Source organism: Excalfactoria chinensis, chromosome 14 (genome assembly GCF_039878825.1).
Source record: "Excalfactoria chinensis isolate bCotChi1 chromosome 14, bCotChi1.hap2, whole genome shotgun sequence".
In the NCBI taxonomy this organism is placed as follows: Eukaryota; Metazoa; Chordata; class Aves; order Galliformes; family Phasianidae; genus Excalfactoria; species Excalfactoria chinensis.
Genome location: NC_092838.1, coordinates 3,755,091 through 3,768,582, shown reverse-complemented (window position 1 = coordinate 3,768,582; position 13,492 = coordinate 3,755,091). Strand labels below are relative to the sequence as shown.

Here is a 13,492-nt window from a genome sequence, read left to right as displayed (position 1 = left end):
CCATCCTGATGCCAAGGGATGTCTGGGTGCCTGTGCTGAGGTGCAGGGGGACAGGGCAGGTAGTGGCAGTCTGCTGGGTCTCCTGGCTGCAGTGAGGCTGAGCCCAGCCCTGTGTCAGCGGCATGGCCGGAGGAATGGGCACAGATGGCTCTTGGCAGCAGGACCTCAGGCTGCTGCCTGGGGCACGTGGGCAGACAAGGAAAGCGGCTCTGGGGAGGGGTCTGCCTCCTGCTGGGTCCATCGAAACACTCTGGCCCTCAGTCTCCACTTGGTTACCCCAGGTGAGCGCCATCCTCTTAATGCCCCAATGATGCCATGGTCTGTGGGAGCTGTGTACACAATGGCATGGAGTCCAGGGAGACCTGGGTACCCTGCAGAGCTCTGTGCCAGCACAGCCTCCTATGAAGCCTGGGGACAGCCTGCTGGCCTTACTGGGCACCAGCAGCACAGGGCTGGCACTGTCCCAGGGAGCACAGCCCAGGTAAGGGCACTCTGCTGCATGGGGTTGGATGTTGCTATCCTCTGCCTATCGTAGCCTTGTTGCTCCTGGCAGGGGTTCTGCTCCCTGCCTTGCACAGCCAGAGTCTGGGGGCTGCAGCACATGGATGCGCTGAGAAGGGCCTGACCAAGATCCCAGCTCCACACGGCCCTGTGGTCCTATGGCCCTATCTCCACTGACTGCTGCCCCCCCACCCAGCAGGCTCGTCGAGGTCGCAGAGTGTGGCCAGCTCCCCCTATGCCCCCCAGCCACCTGCTGAGCAGCAGCTGAAGAAGATGGAGCCACCTTCAGAGGGGAAGGTGAGCAGGGAGAACTGAGTGCACTGGGTACCGTGTGGAATGCATAATGGTGGGAGCACAGGCACAGCCACCCCCTCACCCCCAGCAGCGGGCAGAGCTGTGCTACATCCACCTGTGCTGGCATGGCTGAGTGCTGGTTCTGGCGCTGGCCATGATGCCGTGCCCATAGGGTGCCCAAGCCAAGGGACTACGTGGCCCTTCTGCAGTGCTGACTGAGCTGAGGCCAGCATGCAGCTGGACAGCCCATGGTGCTGTGACAAGGAGAGAGCAACAGATCCCTGTGCCAAGGCCACCCCGAGCTACACCACCCCTGTCATTCTAGAGCTCAGAGGCCGTGTACCAGTGGCTGTGCAAGTTCCAGCTGCAGCTCTACGCACCCAACTTCATCAATGCTGGCTACGACATCACCACCATCAGCCGGATGACGCCAGAGGTGAGGCCATAAGGGCAGCACTGGGACTGCCACCTGCTTGTAGAGAGCGGTCCTGATTCTCTTCTCTCCCTCAGGACCTCACGGCCATTGGTGTCACCAAGCCAGGGCACAGGAAGAAGATCGCCTCTGAGATCAATAACCTCAACATCCCCGAGTGGCTTCCTGAGTACAAGCCGGTAAGGGCTGCGTGGGGCCAGGTGCCGTGGTGCCACATCCAGAGCGGTGCTGGTAGCCCTGCAGTAGGTTCCGTCCAGGGAGGGCTGTCACAAGGGGATGGCGGTGGGAACTGGCTCACTGCTCCCAGCTGAAGCCCACATCCCCTGCTGAAAGCCTTGGAACTATTGGGCTAGTGACAGCTGTCACAACATGGATGTGATGCTGTCTGTGCCATGATGTTGTCCCGTCAGCTGGACCACAGTAAAGGGTGCTTGGAGCACAGAGGTGCAGGAGTCCCCTGGCCCCTCCCCGGTGAGCACAGGGACACATGTGGCAGTGTCACTGCGTGCAGTGCCACCTGGTGCTGAGTGGTGTCCCACACCCCCAGGCCAACCTGGCGCTGTGGCTCTCCATGATTGGCCTGTCCCAGTACTACAAGGTGCTGGTGGAGAATGGCTACGAGAACATCGACTTCATCACTGACATCACGTGGGAGGACCTGCAGGAGATCGGCATCACCAAGCTGGGTAAGGTCCTGTAACGCAGCACTGTGGTGGCCCGGGGTTCCTTGGCTGACACTGATGCTATGTGCCATCCCCAGGCCACCAAAAGAAGCTGATGCTGGCAGTGAAGAAGCTGGCAGAGCTGCAGCGGGCTGAGCTGGGAAAGTACGAGCCGGGCACACTGAAGAGGAAGGCAGCAGCATGCCCAGAGGTGCTGGCCATAGAGTCCCCACCACCTGAGCCACCTGAGTGCCAGTCACCCAAGATGTCAACGTTCCAGGACAGTGAGCTCAGCAGCGAGCTGCAGGTGGCAATGACAGGTGAAGGCCCTGAGGAGACGCCTGAGAAGCCAGCCAACCGTGCAGCCCCTGGCTACCGCTCACCACCAGCGCTGGGCGGCCGCACCAGGCAGATGAGCAGCTCACAGGAGCTGCTGGGTGATGGCCCCCGTGCCCCTGCCAGCACCGCCATCTCCAAGAGTCAGGAGTACCTGGCAGAGGGAGCCCCTGAGGGGCCCTCTGTGCCACCAACCAAGGAGCTTCGCCAGCCACGGCACGGCCACTCTGTTAAGCGTGCCAGTGTTCCACCAGTGCCTGGCAAACCCCGGCAGCCATTCCCACCCACTGCCGGGCACCTGACACCACCACAGACCCCCGGCAAGCCACGTCCACCCTCCCCGCAGGGCCCATCGGCACCCCATGCCACTGCCAAAGTGAAGCCCACTCCACAGCTGCTGCCGCCGGGTGAGCGCCCCGCATCACCCCGCTCCCTGCCCCAGTCACCCACGCACCGTGGCTTTGCCTACGTCCTTCCGCAGCCCACTGATGGTGAGGGGGCATCCCCAGGGGTGCCGGTCCTGCCTGTCTCAGTGCCAGTGCTGTGCCTGCCACCAGCAGGTGAGGGTGAGGAGGAGCCAGGGAGGCCAAAGAAGCGGGCACACAGCCTGAACCGCTACGCTGCCTCCGACAGCGAGCAGGAGCGAGATGAGCTGCTGGTGCCCGACACGGGGCCTTATGCCACCGTGCAGCGGCGCGTGGGGCGCAGCCACTCAGTGCGGGCACCTGCTGGTGGTGACAAGAATGTCAACCGCAGCCAGTCCTTCGCCATCCGCCCCAAGAAGAAGGGGCCCCCGCCACCACCGCCCAAGCGCTCCAGCTCTGCCATCTCCAGCGCTGGCATGGCCGAGGACTTCCCCAAGGATGGTGAAGGTGAGGTGGCCGCTGGAACCCCTGGCACCGAGGGGGAGAGCCGCCAGGAGCAGCGGCGTGCCAGCGATCTGGGTGGCAGTGTGGACACAGGCAGCGCCGGCAGCGTGCGCAGCATCGCAGCTATGCTGGAGATGTCCTCCATTGGTGGCGGGGCACGGGCGCTAGCCCTGCAGAAGCCACCTGGAGCTGGTGTGCCTGGCAAGGGCCCTGATGGATACTACCTGCAGCCTGGAGCTGCCCCGGGCAGCCCTGAGCGCGCCCGTGTGGCCACCGTCCTGGCTACCGTCAAGCACAAGGAGGCCATTGGGCTGGATGGGGAGGTTGTGAACCGGCGCCGGACCATCAGCGGTCCTGTCACCGGGCTGGTGGCAGCTGCACGCCGTGAGCGTGCTGACAGTGTGCGCTCCGAGACAGGCGCTGATGGCCCCAGCGAGCGTCTGCGGGTGGAGCGTGGTGGCTCTCCAGATACCATCCCCTTCGCTGAGGAGGGCAACCTCACCATCAAGCAACGACCACGCATACTGGGACCGGCACGGGTGGAGGCAGGTGAAGGGCTGTCCCCAGCACACCGCCACGGGGACCTGGCCAAGGTGGAGGCCAGTGCCACACTCAAGAGGCGCATCCGTGCCCGGCAGAGCCAGCAGGACAGCGTCCGCTTCATCCTCACTGAGTCTGACACTGTCAAGCGCCGGCCCAAGGCCAAGGACAAAGAGCCAGTGCTGGAGCCAGCCCCTCTTGTCGTCTACCAGAATGGCACCGGCACGGTCAAGCGGCGACCGGCCTCAGAGCTGAGTGGAGCCGAGACACCCCCAACCCCACCGCCTGCCACCCGCCCCGATGGCCCTGACTTCACCCCACCGCCTGCCGAACCCAAGAAACCCTTCAAGCCGCCGGTGTCCCCCAAGCCTGTGCTGACGCAGCCAACTCAGAAAGTCCCCGGGCCACCAGTGCCCATCCCCAAAAAGATGCCCATCCCAAGCCCAGGAAGCCCAGGTAGGTGCCCATGGGCATTGGGGATGGTTGGTTGTGGGGTGCGCATTGGGGCACTGCACCGTCACTGCAGCCATCCTACCCCATTCCCTCTCCCTTCTCTCCACAGAGGTGAAGCGTGTTCATGGCACACCACCCCCAGTATCCCCCAAGCCCACACCACCCCCCACAGCCCCCAAGCCCCCTAAACCCCATGCCGCCATCCAGTCGGTGAGCGCAGGCTCCACGCCAACTCCGTCCCCTGCCCGGCAGCTGGGCGCTGCTGCCAAGCCCTCCAGCACACCGCCCTCACTCTGCTCCAGCCCTGCCAAGCCCCTCTCACCTGGCGCTCAGCCCCAGCAGGTGCCAGTGAAACCACCACGTTCTGCTATCGCCGGACCCTCTGTTGACAGTGCCAGCCCTGAGCTGGTGCAGCAGAAGCTGGAGGAGACCAGCGCATCCCTGGCTGCTGCCCTGCAGGCTGTGGAGGAGAAGATCAAGCAGGAGGACAGCCAGGCAGCAGAGTAAGGGCTGTGGGGATGTGATGTGTGGCAGGGAGCTCTGTGAGGGCTGGGAGCTGTGCTCTGGGCTGCATGGGGATGGTGGTTTGGGGGGATGGAATTCTACAGACCGCTGGTGGTGGTGACACTGGGGATGGCACCATGGGGAGGGCTCTGGGGCTGTGGTGGCTCTAGGGATGCTGATTGCTGTGGGTCAGGGCCATGGCACAGGGCAGAGGTGGCCGTGTGGTCCCAGTGCACATGCTGACCGGTGCCCACCGCTCTCCCAGCTCCGCTGCAGAGGCCAAGAGCACAGGCAGCATCCTGGACGACATCGGCAGCATGTTCGATGACCTGGCCGACCAACTGGATGCCATGCTGGAGTGAGGGGCGCGATGGCCCCGCGAACCTCAGGGCTTACGTGGGCACAAGGGCACAACGATCCGCGACCTCCCGGCCCCAACGTCCCCTTTGTACAGCCGTCCCCTCCCGGACCTCCCATCCCTCGGGGTTTGCACAAAGAAGAAGATACCTCAGGATTGTGCTCACGGACTCGGCGCCCGCCCGCCACGGCTCCGGCAAGGACTCCCTTCTGCAGAAGCAAAAAAAAAATATGATAGAAGCAAAGCAACACCACCCGGCCTGAAGCGCCCTGCTCGCACCAGATCTGGGTTTGGGGTTTTCTTTCCCCACCCCCGGTGGCCCCGTGGTTGCCCTGCTGGCCCCGGTCCCTGAATGTAGCACAACCCCGGCGTGGCACTGATGGCATTCATCCACCTGTGCCCTCTTGTTCTGGTGGCGAGTCTGGATGGGTGATGCACTTCGGTTTCTTTTTCTTTTCGTTTTCTCTTTTTGCCATTAGTTTCCTTTGCCGTTGGTGAGCATCGGGGTGGGCACGGTGCTGGGTACCCCCAAAGCACCCGGACCCCTGTGTCCTCAGCTCTCCAGCCCTGCACTGCTGCTGTGGGCTCTTCACGTCGTGGTGGTAAAGGGGCTTTTTGTCGGTACCATTGGAAATGGATGGGCTCCTGCTTGGGGCAGGTGGGGAGCAGCGGGTCGTGCCCCTGCCTGGCCCCTCACTGTCGGGGGAAGAGGACATCATAAGCTATAAAGAAGTATTAATTTATTGGAGGGGAAAAACGATGGAGAGAGAGATATATAAAAGCAGTATTTCCCCCGTCCCCAAAAATGTTAATAATAATTAAAAAAAAAAAAAAAAAAAAAAAAAAAAAAAGAATAAACTTTAACAAATATATATTTAAAAGATTTAAAAACAAAACAAAACAAAAACCTATTAGCAATTATATATAAAGCAGTTTAAAAAAAAACAAAAAAAAAAAATCAAGAGAGAACTGGATTTTAGCTTGAGAAAAACTATTAGATTATACTAAGCTGTGTGTCTTGTGGCAAACTCATTCTCCGAGTAGCACAATATTTCCCTTTATCTGGGTGGAAGGTACGTGCAAGCCGTTCTGTTCGGGTTTTTCCGTTGGGTTTCAGTGTGCCGTCTTTCTTTTTACACAGTTAAGAACTCAAAGGATGTGCCTTGTTTTATGGAGGTTTTTTTTTTGTTGTTAACTCTTTTACCGGAGGCTTTTTCGTTTCTTTCTGGAGTGTCTTTCAGGTTTTTGTTTGACTTTTTTCTTTTGGCATTTGTTCTCTGTGTGTGTGTGTATGTGTGTGTGTGTGTGCACGCGGTGTGTGCGTGCGTCCCGGCGCACGGCTGTACATTCGTGTATAAACAGGAGTCTGGTTCAGTCGCTTGAGTTCTGATTGAATGCATTTCTTTATTGCTTGTGGTTCCCAACAAAGTGTTGCTGTACCTCTCTCTTCCTGAGCCGCGCAGGCTGGGCTCGCCCTCCCCCTTTCCCTCCCCTCCCCTTCTGTCCCATTGTGGTCGCTGATCCAAATGTGTTTGGCACAACTTTTGACATTTCTTTACAAAAAAAAAAACATATATATATTAAAAAAAAAATAAAAATAAAAAAAAATTCCACAACACACACAAAAAAAAGACTCAAAAAATAACAAAAAAGAAAAAAAAAAAATCACCTGCCTGAAAAATATCTGTTGAAAGAAAGAAAATAAATGATGTATCTACAAACAACCCCATCCATAAAGTTCTACATGATGGATATATACATATATATATTTTTTATGATTAAGTTATGGACTCTGTATCGTATCCCATCTGTCAAGCTATGCATCTTGGTGCTTTCCCTGCTCTTCTGTGCTTAGATTTCACCTCTACTCGTCTTATTCTTCCTATTCTGAATAGTAGATGGCTCGTGGTGCTGTGAAGAAGTTTGCTCCTATACGAAGTCTGGCAACAAATATTTAAAGAAAAAAAAATAATAAAAAAATAATAATAATAATAAAAATAAAAACCCTGCCGGGCTGCCACCCCTGTTTGTGACCCAAGAGGTGTCCCCTGGTGTGAGGGTCCTGATGCCATTGGGGCTGGTGGGGGCACAGCGGTGCTGCAGAGCTCCCAGTCCTCATTGTGCAGAGCTGGGTGGATACGGGGCACAGCCCAGAGCCCCCCCCCACTGTGCCTGTGCCCTTGTGGTGGGGGAAGCCAGTGCCAGCCTGGCACAAGGGGCTGCGAGGTTCTCCCTACCTTGGTGCCCACAGTCCTGGCTGGATGTCTGCAATAAGTCACGCTGGCCAGGAACAACTCTTTCCACTTTTATTGTCAATGAAGAAATAATCAAATCTATATTACAATCTTAAAAACAGTAGAAAATGTGAGTAAAAATGCAACAGAGGCTTTTTCTCTTTAATGTGGAAACCATTATTACAGGGTGGTGAACAATGGGATTGTGTTATTTGAGAACTAGCTGTGGCGTAAAAATCGTACCTGGCTACTCAAGAAAAAACCTCTTCCCAGATGGATCAGCCTGATATCTTGGCAGTAAAATTAAATACTAGAGACAGAAAGGGCTTGGGGACCTAACCCAGGGCATGGCCTAATGCTCAGCACAACCATTTATATGGGACCACCTCCCAGCCCCCACCTGCACCCACCCAAACCGCTGGGTCCCAGTGCTGGGACTTGCACACCACAGTGAGGGCACTACGTGGCTCTTGTGCATTCCCACATGGCAGACCCAAGGGAACAACTGGAGCACCTATGGGCCAGATCTGTCCTGAGAGCTGCCCGCCAAGGTCCTTGCAAGGGGAAAGAACCATGGCTGATGGGCAGCAGCAGGCAGTGCTCGGTGCAGAGAGGAGCTGCAGCAGTTCTTCGGAGTGGTGGCATCACCCAGCAGGCTGACGGAGGGAGGAGTTTTTGGTCTTTCAGTGTGCAGAACTGGGGCAGCTCTCACTAGCACGTCCAGACCTGGAGGAGACAACAGCAACCCACAGTCATGATGGTTCTGAGCAGCTCCACTGCCTTCTCTTTGTCATCTCATCGAGTTTCTCTTTGGGTTTGCAGCCCCCACAGCACCTCTGCCAGGAGCTCAACCTCCCATCCATCGAAACTCATCTCCTTGTTTATTTGGAGCCAACTCCTCCTCCATTTAACATCTATGTTCTAGCACTGGAAGAGACCAAAGCAACTTGGAGAAGCCCAAAGAAACCAACCTTTACAGTGCTGTCCACAGCGCCAGAGAAGAGGCGACCCCTGGAAACTGCAAGGGCAGTGACACTGCCCTGGTGCCGCAGCAGCGTCTGAGTACAGATCATGTTGTCCATGCTCCACACCTGTGGGCACACAGGAGGCATGAGACAGAAGGTATGGACAGAAGAGGATTCCCCATCCATCCTCTCCCTTCTAATGCTATGTTGCAACAACAGTGCCAAGCTGACACAGATCCAGCTGCACAGCCCCAGACACGTACCCTGAGAGACCGGTCATACGATGCACTGAAGACTTTGGTTTGATCTGGCGTGGAGATGACAGCAAGGGCATAAACTGTACCCACGTGACCAGTCAGTGTGCGGACTTGTTCCTTGGTCTCTATGTCCCAGACCTGTGGAAGGAGAGCAAGGGGGCGTCATCACCTATTCCAACAATGTTCATCCATATCTCCATGCACTGGGTGAGCTGCAAAGGGACCAGCAGAGCCAGACTCTCAAATCCTTGCCCCTTTCCCCCAGCCCAACACACACACAGATTAAACCTTGCAGCCCTTACATGGATGAGGTTCTCGTAGGTGCCACACACAATGTGGTGGTTTGTAACTGCAATGGAATAGACGCTGCCTCCTGAGGTCTGCAGCACATGCACGCACTCCAAGTTTCGGATGTCCCAAATCTGAAAGAGCCACCAGAGCAAAGGATGAGACCCACGCAGGCACCTCTCTACAGGAGGGAGCTCTCTTAAAACCATCCCCCAGCCACACAGCCCTGCTCCATGTTACGGTCTGATCTGTTCAGCTGGGAACGTTCAGTGCTGATGAGCAAAATCCTGCTGTCTTATTTAGCTGCCCAGCTTTGAACATCTAGGCTGAAAAAAAATGGCGGAGATTGCATGCTTTGTGTTTGTGATTGCACACATGTGCACAAATCTTTCCTGAGAGCACTAGAAACCGATGCGGGCAAACTAATAGGGATTTATTAATACTAAGGAAGGAAACTTCAAATTCTCTTGTGTTACCCAGATGCTAAGAGGTGAACTATTCATCAAAGCCTGAGCCAACACAGATGAGAGCACTTCGCAAAGCACGTACAGATTTATGGTAACTCCATAGCCAGACAGTGACCTTCTCCTCTTATCAGCAGCACTGTCAGCACAGATAACGCTGCGGCAGCTGCAAAGGCAGTGCGAGGCGCCACGGCTGCGCGGCTGCTTTTATCTTAGTGAGCATCCCCGGGCAGCTGCACTCACAAGGAGCAGCCAGAGCCCTGAATTAGTGCCTACAAAGATGCAATCAGCACAGTAAAAGCCAGCATGTCAGCAGTGCTGCAGCAGTGTTCTCGCATCTGAGCAGCTGCCTTTTATCCTGCTCAGCCAACCCGAGCTGCAGAATACATCTATGTATCAGGGACAGCCTATGGCTTACAATTGCCACAGAGTCTCACCTTGATGGTTTGGTATGATCCGCTGTACAGATAGTTTTGAGAAGCCACCAGTGCTCGCACCCAGTGATTGAGACCTGTCAGCTCTTTCTTCAGTTTGAGCTCAGTACCCACAATATCCCAAACCTATGGACAGCACAAACACACACAGAGGAGAGTCAGCATAGGGCCCTATAAGGTCACGAAGTAGAATCCTGAGCTGGTTCTCCAGCCCAATGGGAATGTGCTAAACCCGCTGGCTGGCAGATACAATAGCTATGCTGAATAAGCATGTTTCCCAAGGGCTGGGAAAGCTGGAGCAGAGCCTGCATTATTGCCGGCAGAGACCCTTCCTTAGCAGAGCTATAGGCTTGGAAAACCTAAACGAAACCCTGCGTTGGACTTCCCCTCAGAGCCTGTCCATACCCACAGCACCTGGAAAACCCTGGCTGAAGCCCTCAGCACACAGGGACCAACAGAGCTCCAAACAGCACAGCTGACCCACTCAGCTCACGTGGCAGAAAGTGGCTGGGGATGCAAAAACAGAAGGCCCCATGTGCTGCTTTTGCTTAGTGCTGTCACTTCCAGCCCCAAACGCTCTGCAAAACCACTCCAGGCCCAGATAAAGAAAAGAGCATGTGCTCTCTTACAGATGGACGGTCCCATAAGCCGCCTCACCAGGAGCTGGAAGCAGAACCAAGGGAATCTAGCCAAGGCTTTAAAGGGCAACTTGCAAAGCTGTTCCCTGATTTTTGCATGCTTTGGGAAAAGAACACTGACTCAAGATCCTTTGGAGGCGGTTTCAAACAGGCAGCCTGAATCCCCAGCCAATTCTGGGCACCAGGCACAATTCCCAAAGGTCTGAGTAGGTGTGTAGGGAGCCCAGGGAAGCACGCATTTGGGAAATGCCAAGGTCCTCCACCTGCAGCCTCAGGTTTACAGAGTTAGAAGGAACAAATGGATCTTTTCAGTCAGGTCTCAGAAAATCTCTAACCAGCACACAGCACAGTGCCGGCTGCTCTGTGTAGCTCCAGAGAGAATAAGATACAGACCAAAATGTCACTCGATTCCTATTTGGAAACTGCTACCTTACAGCTTGTAGCATCAGTCCCCAAGTGAACCAAGTGGAGCTGCCCCAGAGCTCTACCTTGATGGCTTTGAGGGAGCCGCTGAACAGCATGTTGTGCGAGGAGACCAAAGTGCAAACAGGATTGTCATGAGCTCGGATTGTGTTCACTTTCTGCAGGTTTTGGATATCCCAGACCTGCAAAGGAAAGGAGGAGAGCTTATGAGGGGCAGGAGCAGAACCTCGTGCTGAAGCCCTTCCTCTGCTTCTGGAGTAAAGCAAAATAGCAGGCACCAGTGTGAGCCACCAGCCTGGCTCAATGAGCAGCGTGTGCCCAGTCTGCAGGGAACACCCAAATCCAACCCTTGGGTACCTTGGTTAAAGGCATGGCATAAAGCACACATGAGATACCAATCCTATCACCAGCAGCTGAAAAACCTTATGAAAACCAGGCTGCAGGTCCCTGTTGCCCTTCTAATCCCCACATCTCCATTCCCAAACAGAACAGAAGTCCCGGGTACTCACGATAATGGTGCAGTCAGCAGAGCCACTGTATAGCTTGTTCCTGTAATGTCACCACAGAACAAAAGAAGGTCAGTGAGGACAGCAGCCAGCACAGGGCCTCGTCTGGTTCCCAGGTGTCACGGGTTAGCCCACACCAGGCTGTATGCTGGGCTAAGAGCTGCAGCCCCACAGCTTCACTGGGCCCAGACCTGGAGCAGCAGCGTTCTCAGGAGCAGGGCTGGGGCTGCATGGGGGGCTGTGCTGGACTGTCAGTTCCAGCAGCAGCCCAGCACCATGCTGGTGAACAGGGAAGGAAGAAGCCAGGATGGCAGCAGGAGGCGGTTTGTCAATTTTTAAAGATGTGAGATTTACGAAGGGCTCCATCTGAAGGTGAGATCCAGGATTTTAGGAATCAATGGGGCTCCTCTCCCTCCCACCCACACCTCCAAATGCACACGCAGCCCTGGCATGTGCAGGACTCAGAATGGAAACTATAAGGGCACACTCAGGAGGCCCAATGCTCACTCCCTATTCTGCAGGGCAGGTGTCTCTCAACACTCACCCTTGGATACAGAGAGCCAGTACAATTCCATCGTGACCTTCCAGGGTCTTTTGGCACTTGTATGTGGTACAGGTATCCCACACCTAACAGGAAACACAAGGCAGGAGAGGGTCACATGCCTGCACACACAGCAGCTGGGGGCCTGGCCAGGATGTCGGCAGACCTCAAAGGCACGGAAAGGAGGAAACAGGCTGTCATCTGGGCACCTGTGTTCCTGTCTTCCAGGAGCGTGTCTAGGAGAGGAAATGTACTGCAGAGGGTCAGGTTGAAGTTAGCAAGAGACACTGAAGAGGAGCACACACCAGCCCTCTCCAGCACTGCCTTCCACAGCCCCAGGCCAAAACAACACTGCTGAACCACAGAAGCAGCTCTCAGGCTCCTGTTTTAGCGATTCACACCCTGTCCCTGGGGACAAACCACACAGCACAGCCTCCTCTGTCTCTGCCACCGCATTTTCCCCACTAAGCTCTCTCTTGACAGAGCGAACGTGAGAATGTGGTGCTCAGCCGGCTCTGAGTTGCCCAGAGCAGTCAGCGCTGGGGAGAAAGCTGTTCTCTTCCAATAAAACACAAGAAATATCCGTTCTCTTCCATGTGGCTTTGCTCTCCCCTAACAACCTGACCCTGCGTGGCTCCCCAGCTCAGCCAGCAGCCACCACAGTGACACTGGAAAATGCTGCTTAGGTTGCAATGGAGCACTGCTGTCAGTTTGAGCTACTGAAAACAGGGCAAAGAAAAACAAACATGCCATAAAATAGAAAAAGGGCTCATTTTATCAGGGTTTGTTTTTTTTTTTTTGAGGTGACATTTTATAACAAGGGAAAGTATAATCAGATGCTGAATCAGGCTGAGATGCCTTAGACACCATATAAAGCCAAACCACGGACAGAAGGAATGAGATTCTACTCAGGGCTTCACAAAAAAACACGATTTGTCTCAATTTCCCTATCACACAGCACTTCCCCACAGCAAAACTGAAGTACGTTTTGCCTAACTATAGCCATAAAGAATCATTAAGGATTTCAGGAGGAACGCTGGGCAGTAATATCCCCCTCAGCCTCCCAGCTGAACTGGAGCTCAGTTTCTGCCTCATCTGGAGCACGTTTACAGATGCAAAGACAAGTGGAAAAGGCAAAGCTCTTACCTTAATGGTTTTGTCTGAAGAGCCGCTGAAGAGCAAATCTCCTATGGAGTAAACACATAGACACCAGACGGGGCCCTGGTGCCCCACGAAGGTCCCCTTGCACTTGAAGATCTGCTGAGGATCATAGGCTATGGAAAGAAGAAGGCAGGTAAGCATGGGATAACAGTGCCACACCACTCCGAGTGACCTTGGAGGGAATAGAGCTCTCTTCCTCCTTGAGCTTCAGGCAGCAGCCTGGCTGGAGGATCCCATGTTCTGCCCTTACAGCTCATTGCCTTATCACTGCTTTGAGCCCCAGGATTCTCTTCCCTCATGCAACTCCCAGATTGGATCTAGGGAGGGCAGAGATGCCCTCTTGAGCCCAGCAACCAGTAACCCTGCAGCGCTGTGAGTTAGCTCCCATTAGCCAATTCTTCTGGCAATCATTCCCACCAGTCTCCTGCAACAGTGGTGGTCCTGTGCACAAATCACTGCTGCAAACAGAGAAAACTGGCACTTTGCCTGTCTGTGACAGCCTGAAAGAGCTCACTGCCAGCACCCAAAACCAGCTCAAGCAGGTGAAGAAGACACGCATACTCACATCCAAGGATGCCCATGTTGAGTCGAGCATTAATGTGGGAGAGCTCATCCTGAAAAACAGAACAAG

The 13,492-nt window shown here is 55.1% G+C and overlaps 2 protein-coding genes across 7 annotated transcripts in view; one reads left to right on the top strand and one right to left on the bottom strand.

The window, feature by feature from the left end:
* Positions 1–5,771, top strand: part of CASKIN1 (CASK interacting protein 1) — a 28,372-nt gene extending 22,601 nt beyond the window's left edge. For all 4 annotated transcript variants that reach the window (XM_072348985.1, XM_072348984.1, XM_072348987.1 and 1 more), the window contains 7 exons: positions 701–798; positions 1,121–1,231; positions 1,306–1,407; positions 1,776–1,914; positions 1,989–4,091; positions 4,198–4,591; positions 4,858–5,771. In XM_072348985.1, coding sequence (XP_072205086.1) covers positions 701–798; positions 1,121–1,231; positions 1,306–1,407; positions 1,776–1,914; positions 1,989–4,091; positions 4,198–4,591; positions 4,858–4,954 — 3,044 coding nt within the window. In that variant the 3' untranslated portion in view covers positions 4,955–5,771. The remainder of the gene's footprint in view (positions 1–700; positions 799–1,120; positions 1,232–1,305; positions 1,408–1,775; positions 1,915–1,988; positions 4,092–4,197; positions 4,592–4,857) is intronic.
* A 1,471-nt stretch (positions 5,772–7,242) lies between these two features.
* The window catches only part of TRAF7 (TNF receptor associated factor 7), a 28,327-nt gene continuing 22,077 nt past the window's right edge, over positions 7,243–13,492 (bottom strand). For all 3 annotated transcript variants that reach the window (XM_072348988.1, XM_072348990.1, XM_072348991.1), the window contains 10 exons: positions 13,427–13,475; positions 12,847–12,974; positions 11,704–11,786; positions 11,163–11,202; positions 10,719–10,835; positions 9,596–9,718; positions 8,709–8,828; positions 8,413–8,544; positions 8,156–8,275; positions 7,243–7,910 (listed from right to left, as the gene is read on the bottom strand). In XM_072348988.1, coding sequence (XP_072205089.1) covers positions 7,896–7,910; positions 8,156–8,275; positions 8,413–8,544; positions 8,709–8,828; positions 9,596–9,718; positions 10,719–10,835; positions 11,163–11,202; positions 11,704–11,786; positions 12,847–12,974; positions 13,427–13,475 — 927 coding nt within the window. In that variant the 3' untranslated portion in view covers positions 7,243–7,895. The remainder of the gene's footprint in view (positions 7,911–8,155; positions 8,276–8,412; positions 8,545–8,708; positions 8,829–9,595; positions 9,719–10,718; positions 10,836–11,162; positions 11,203–11,703; positions 11,787–12,846; positions 12,975–13,426; positions 13,476–13,492) is intronic.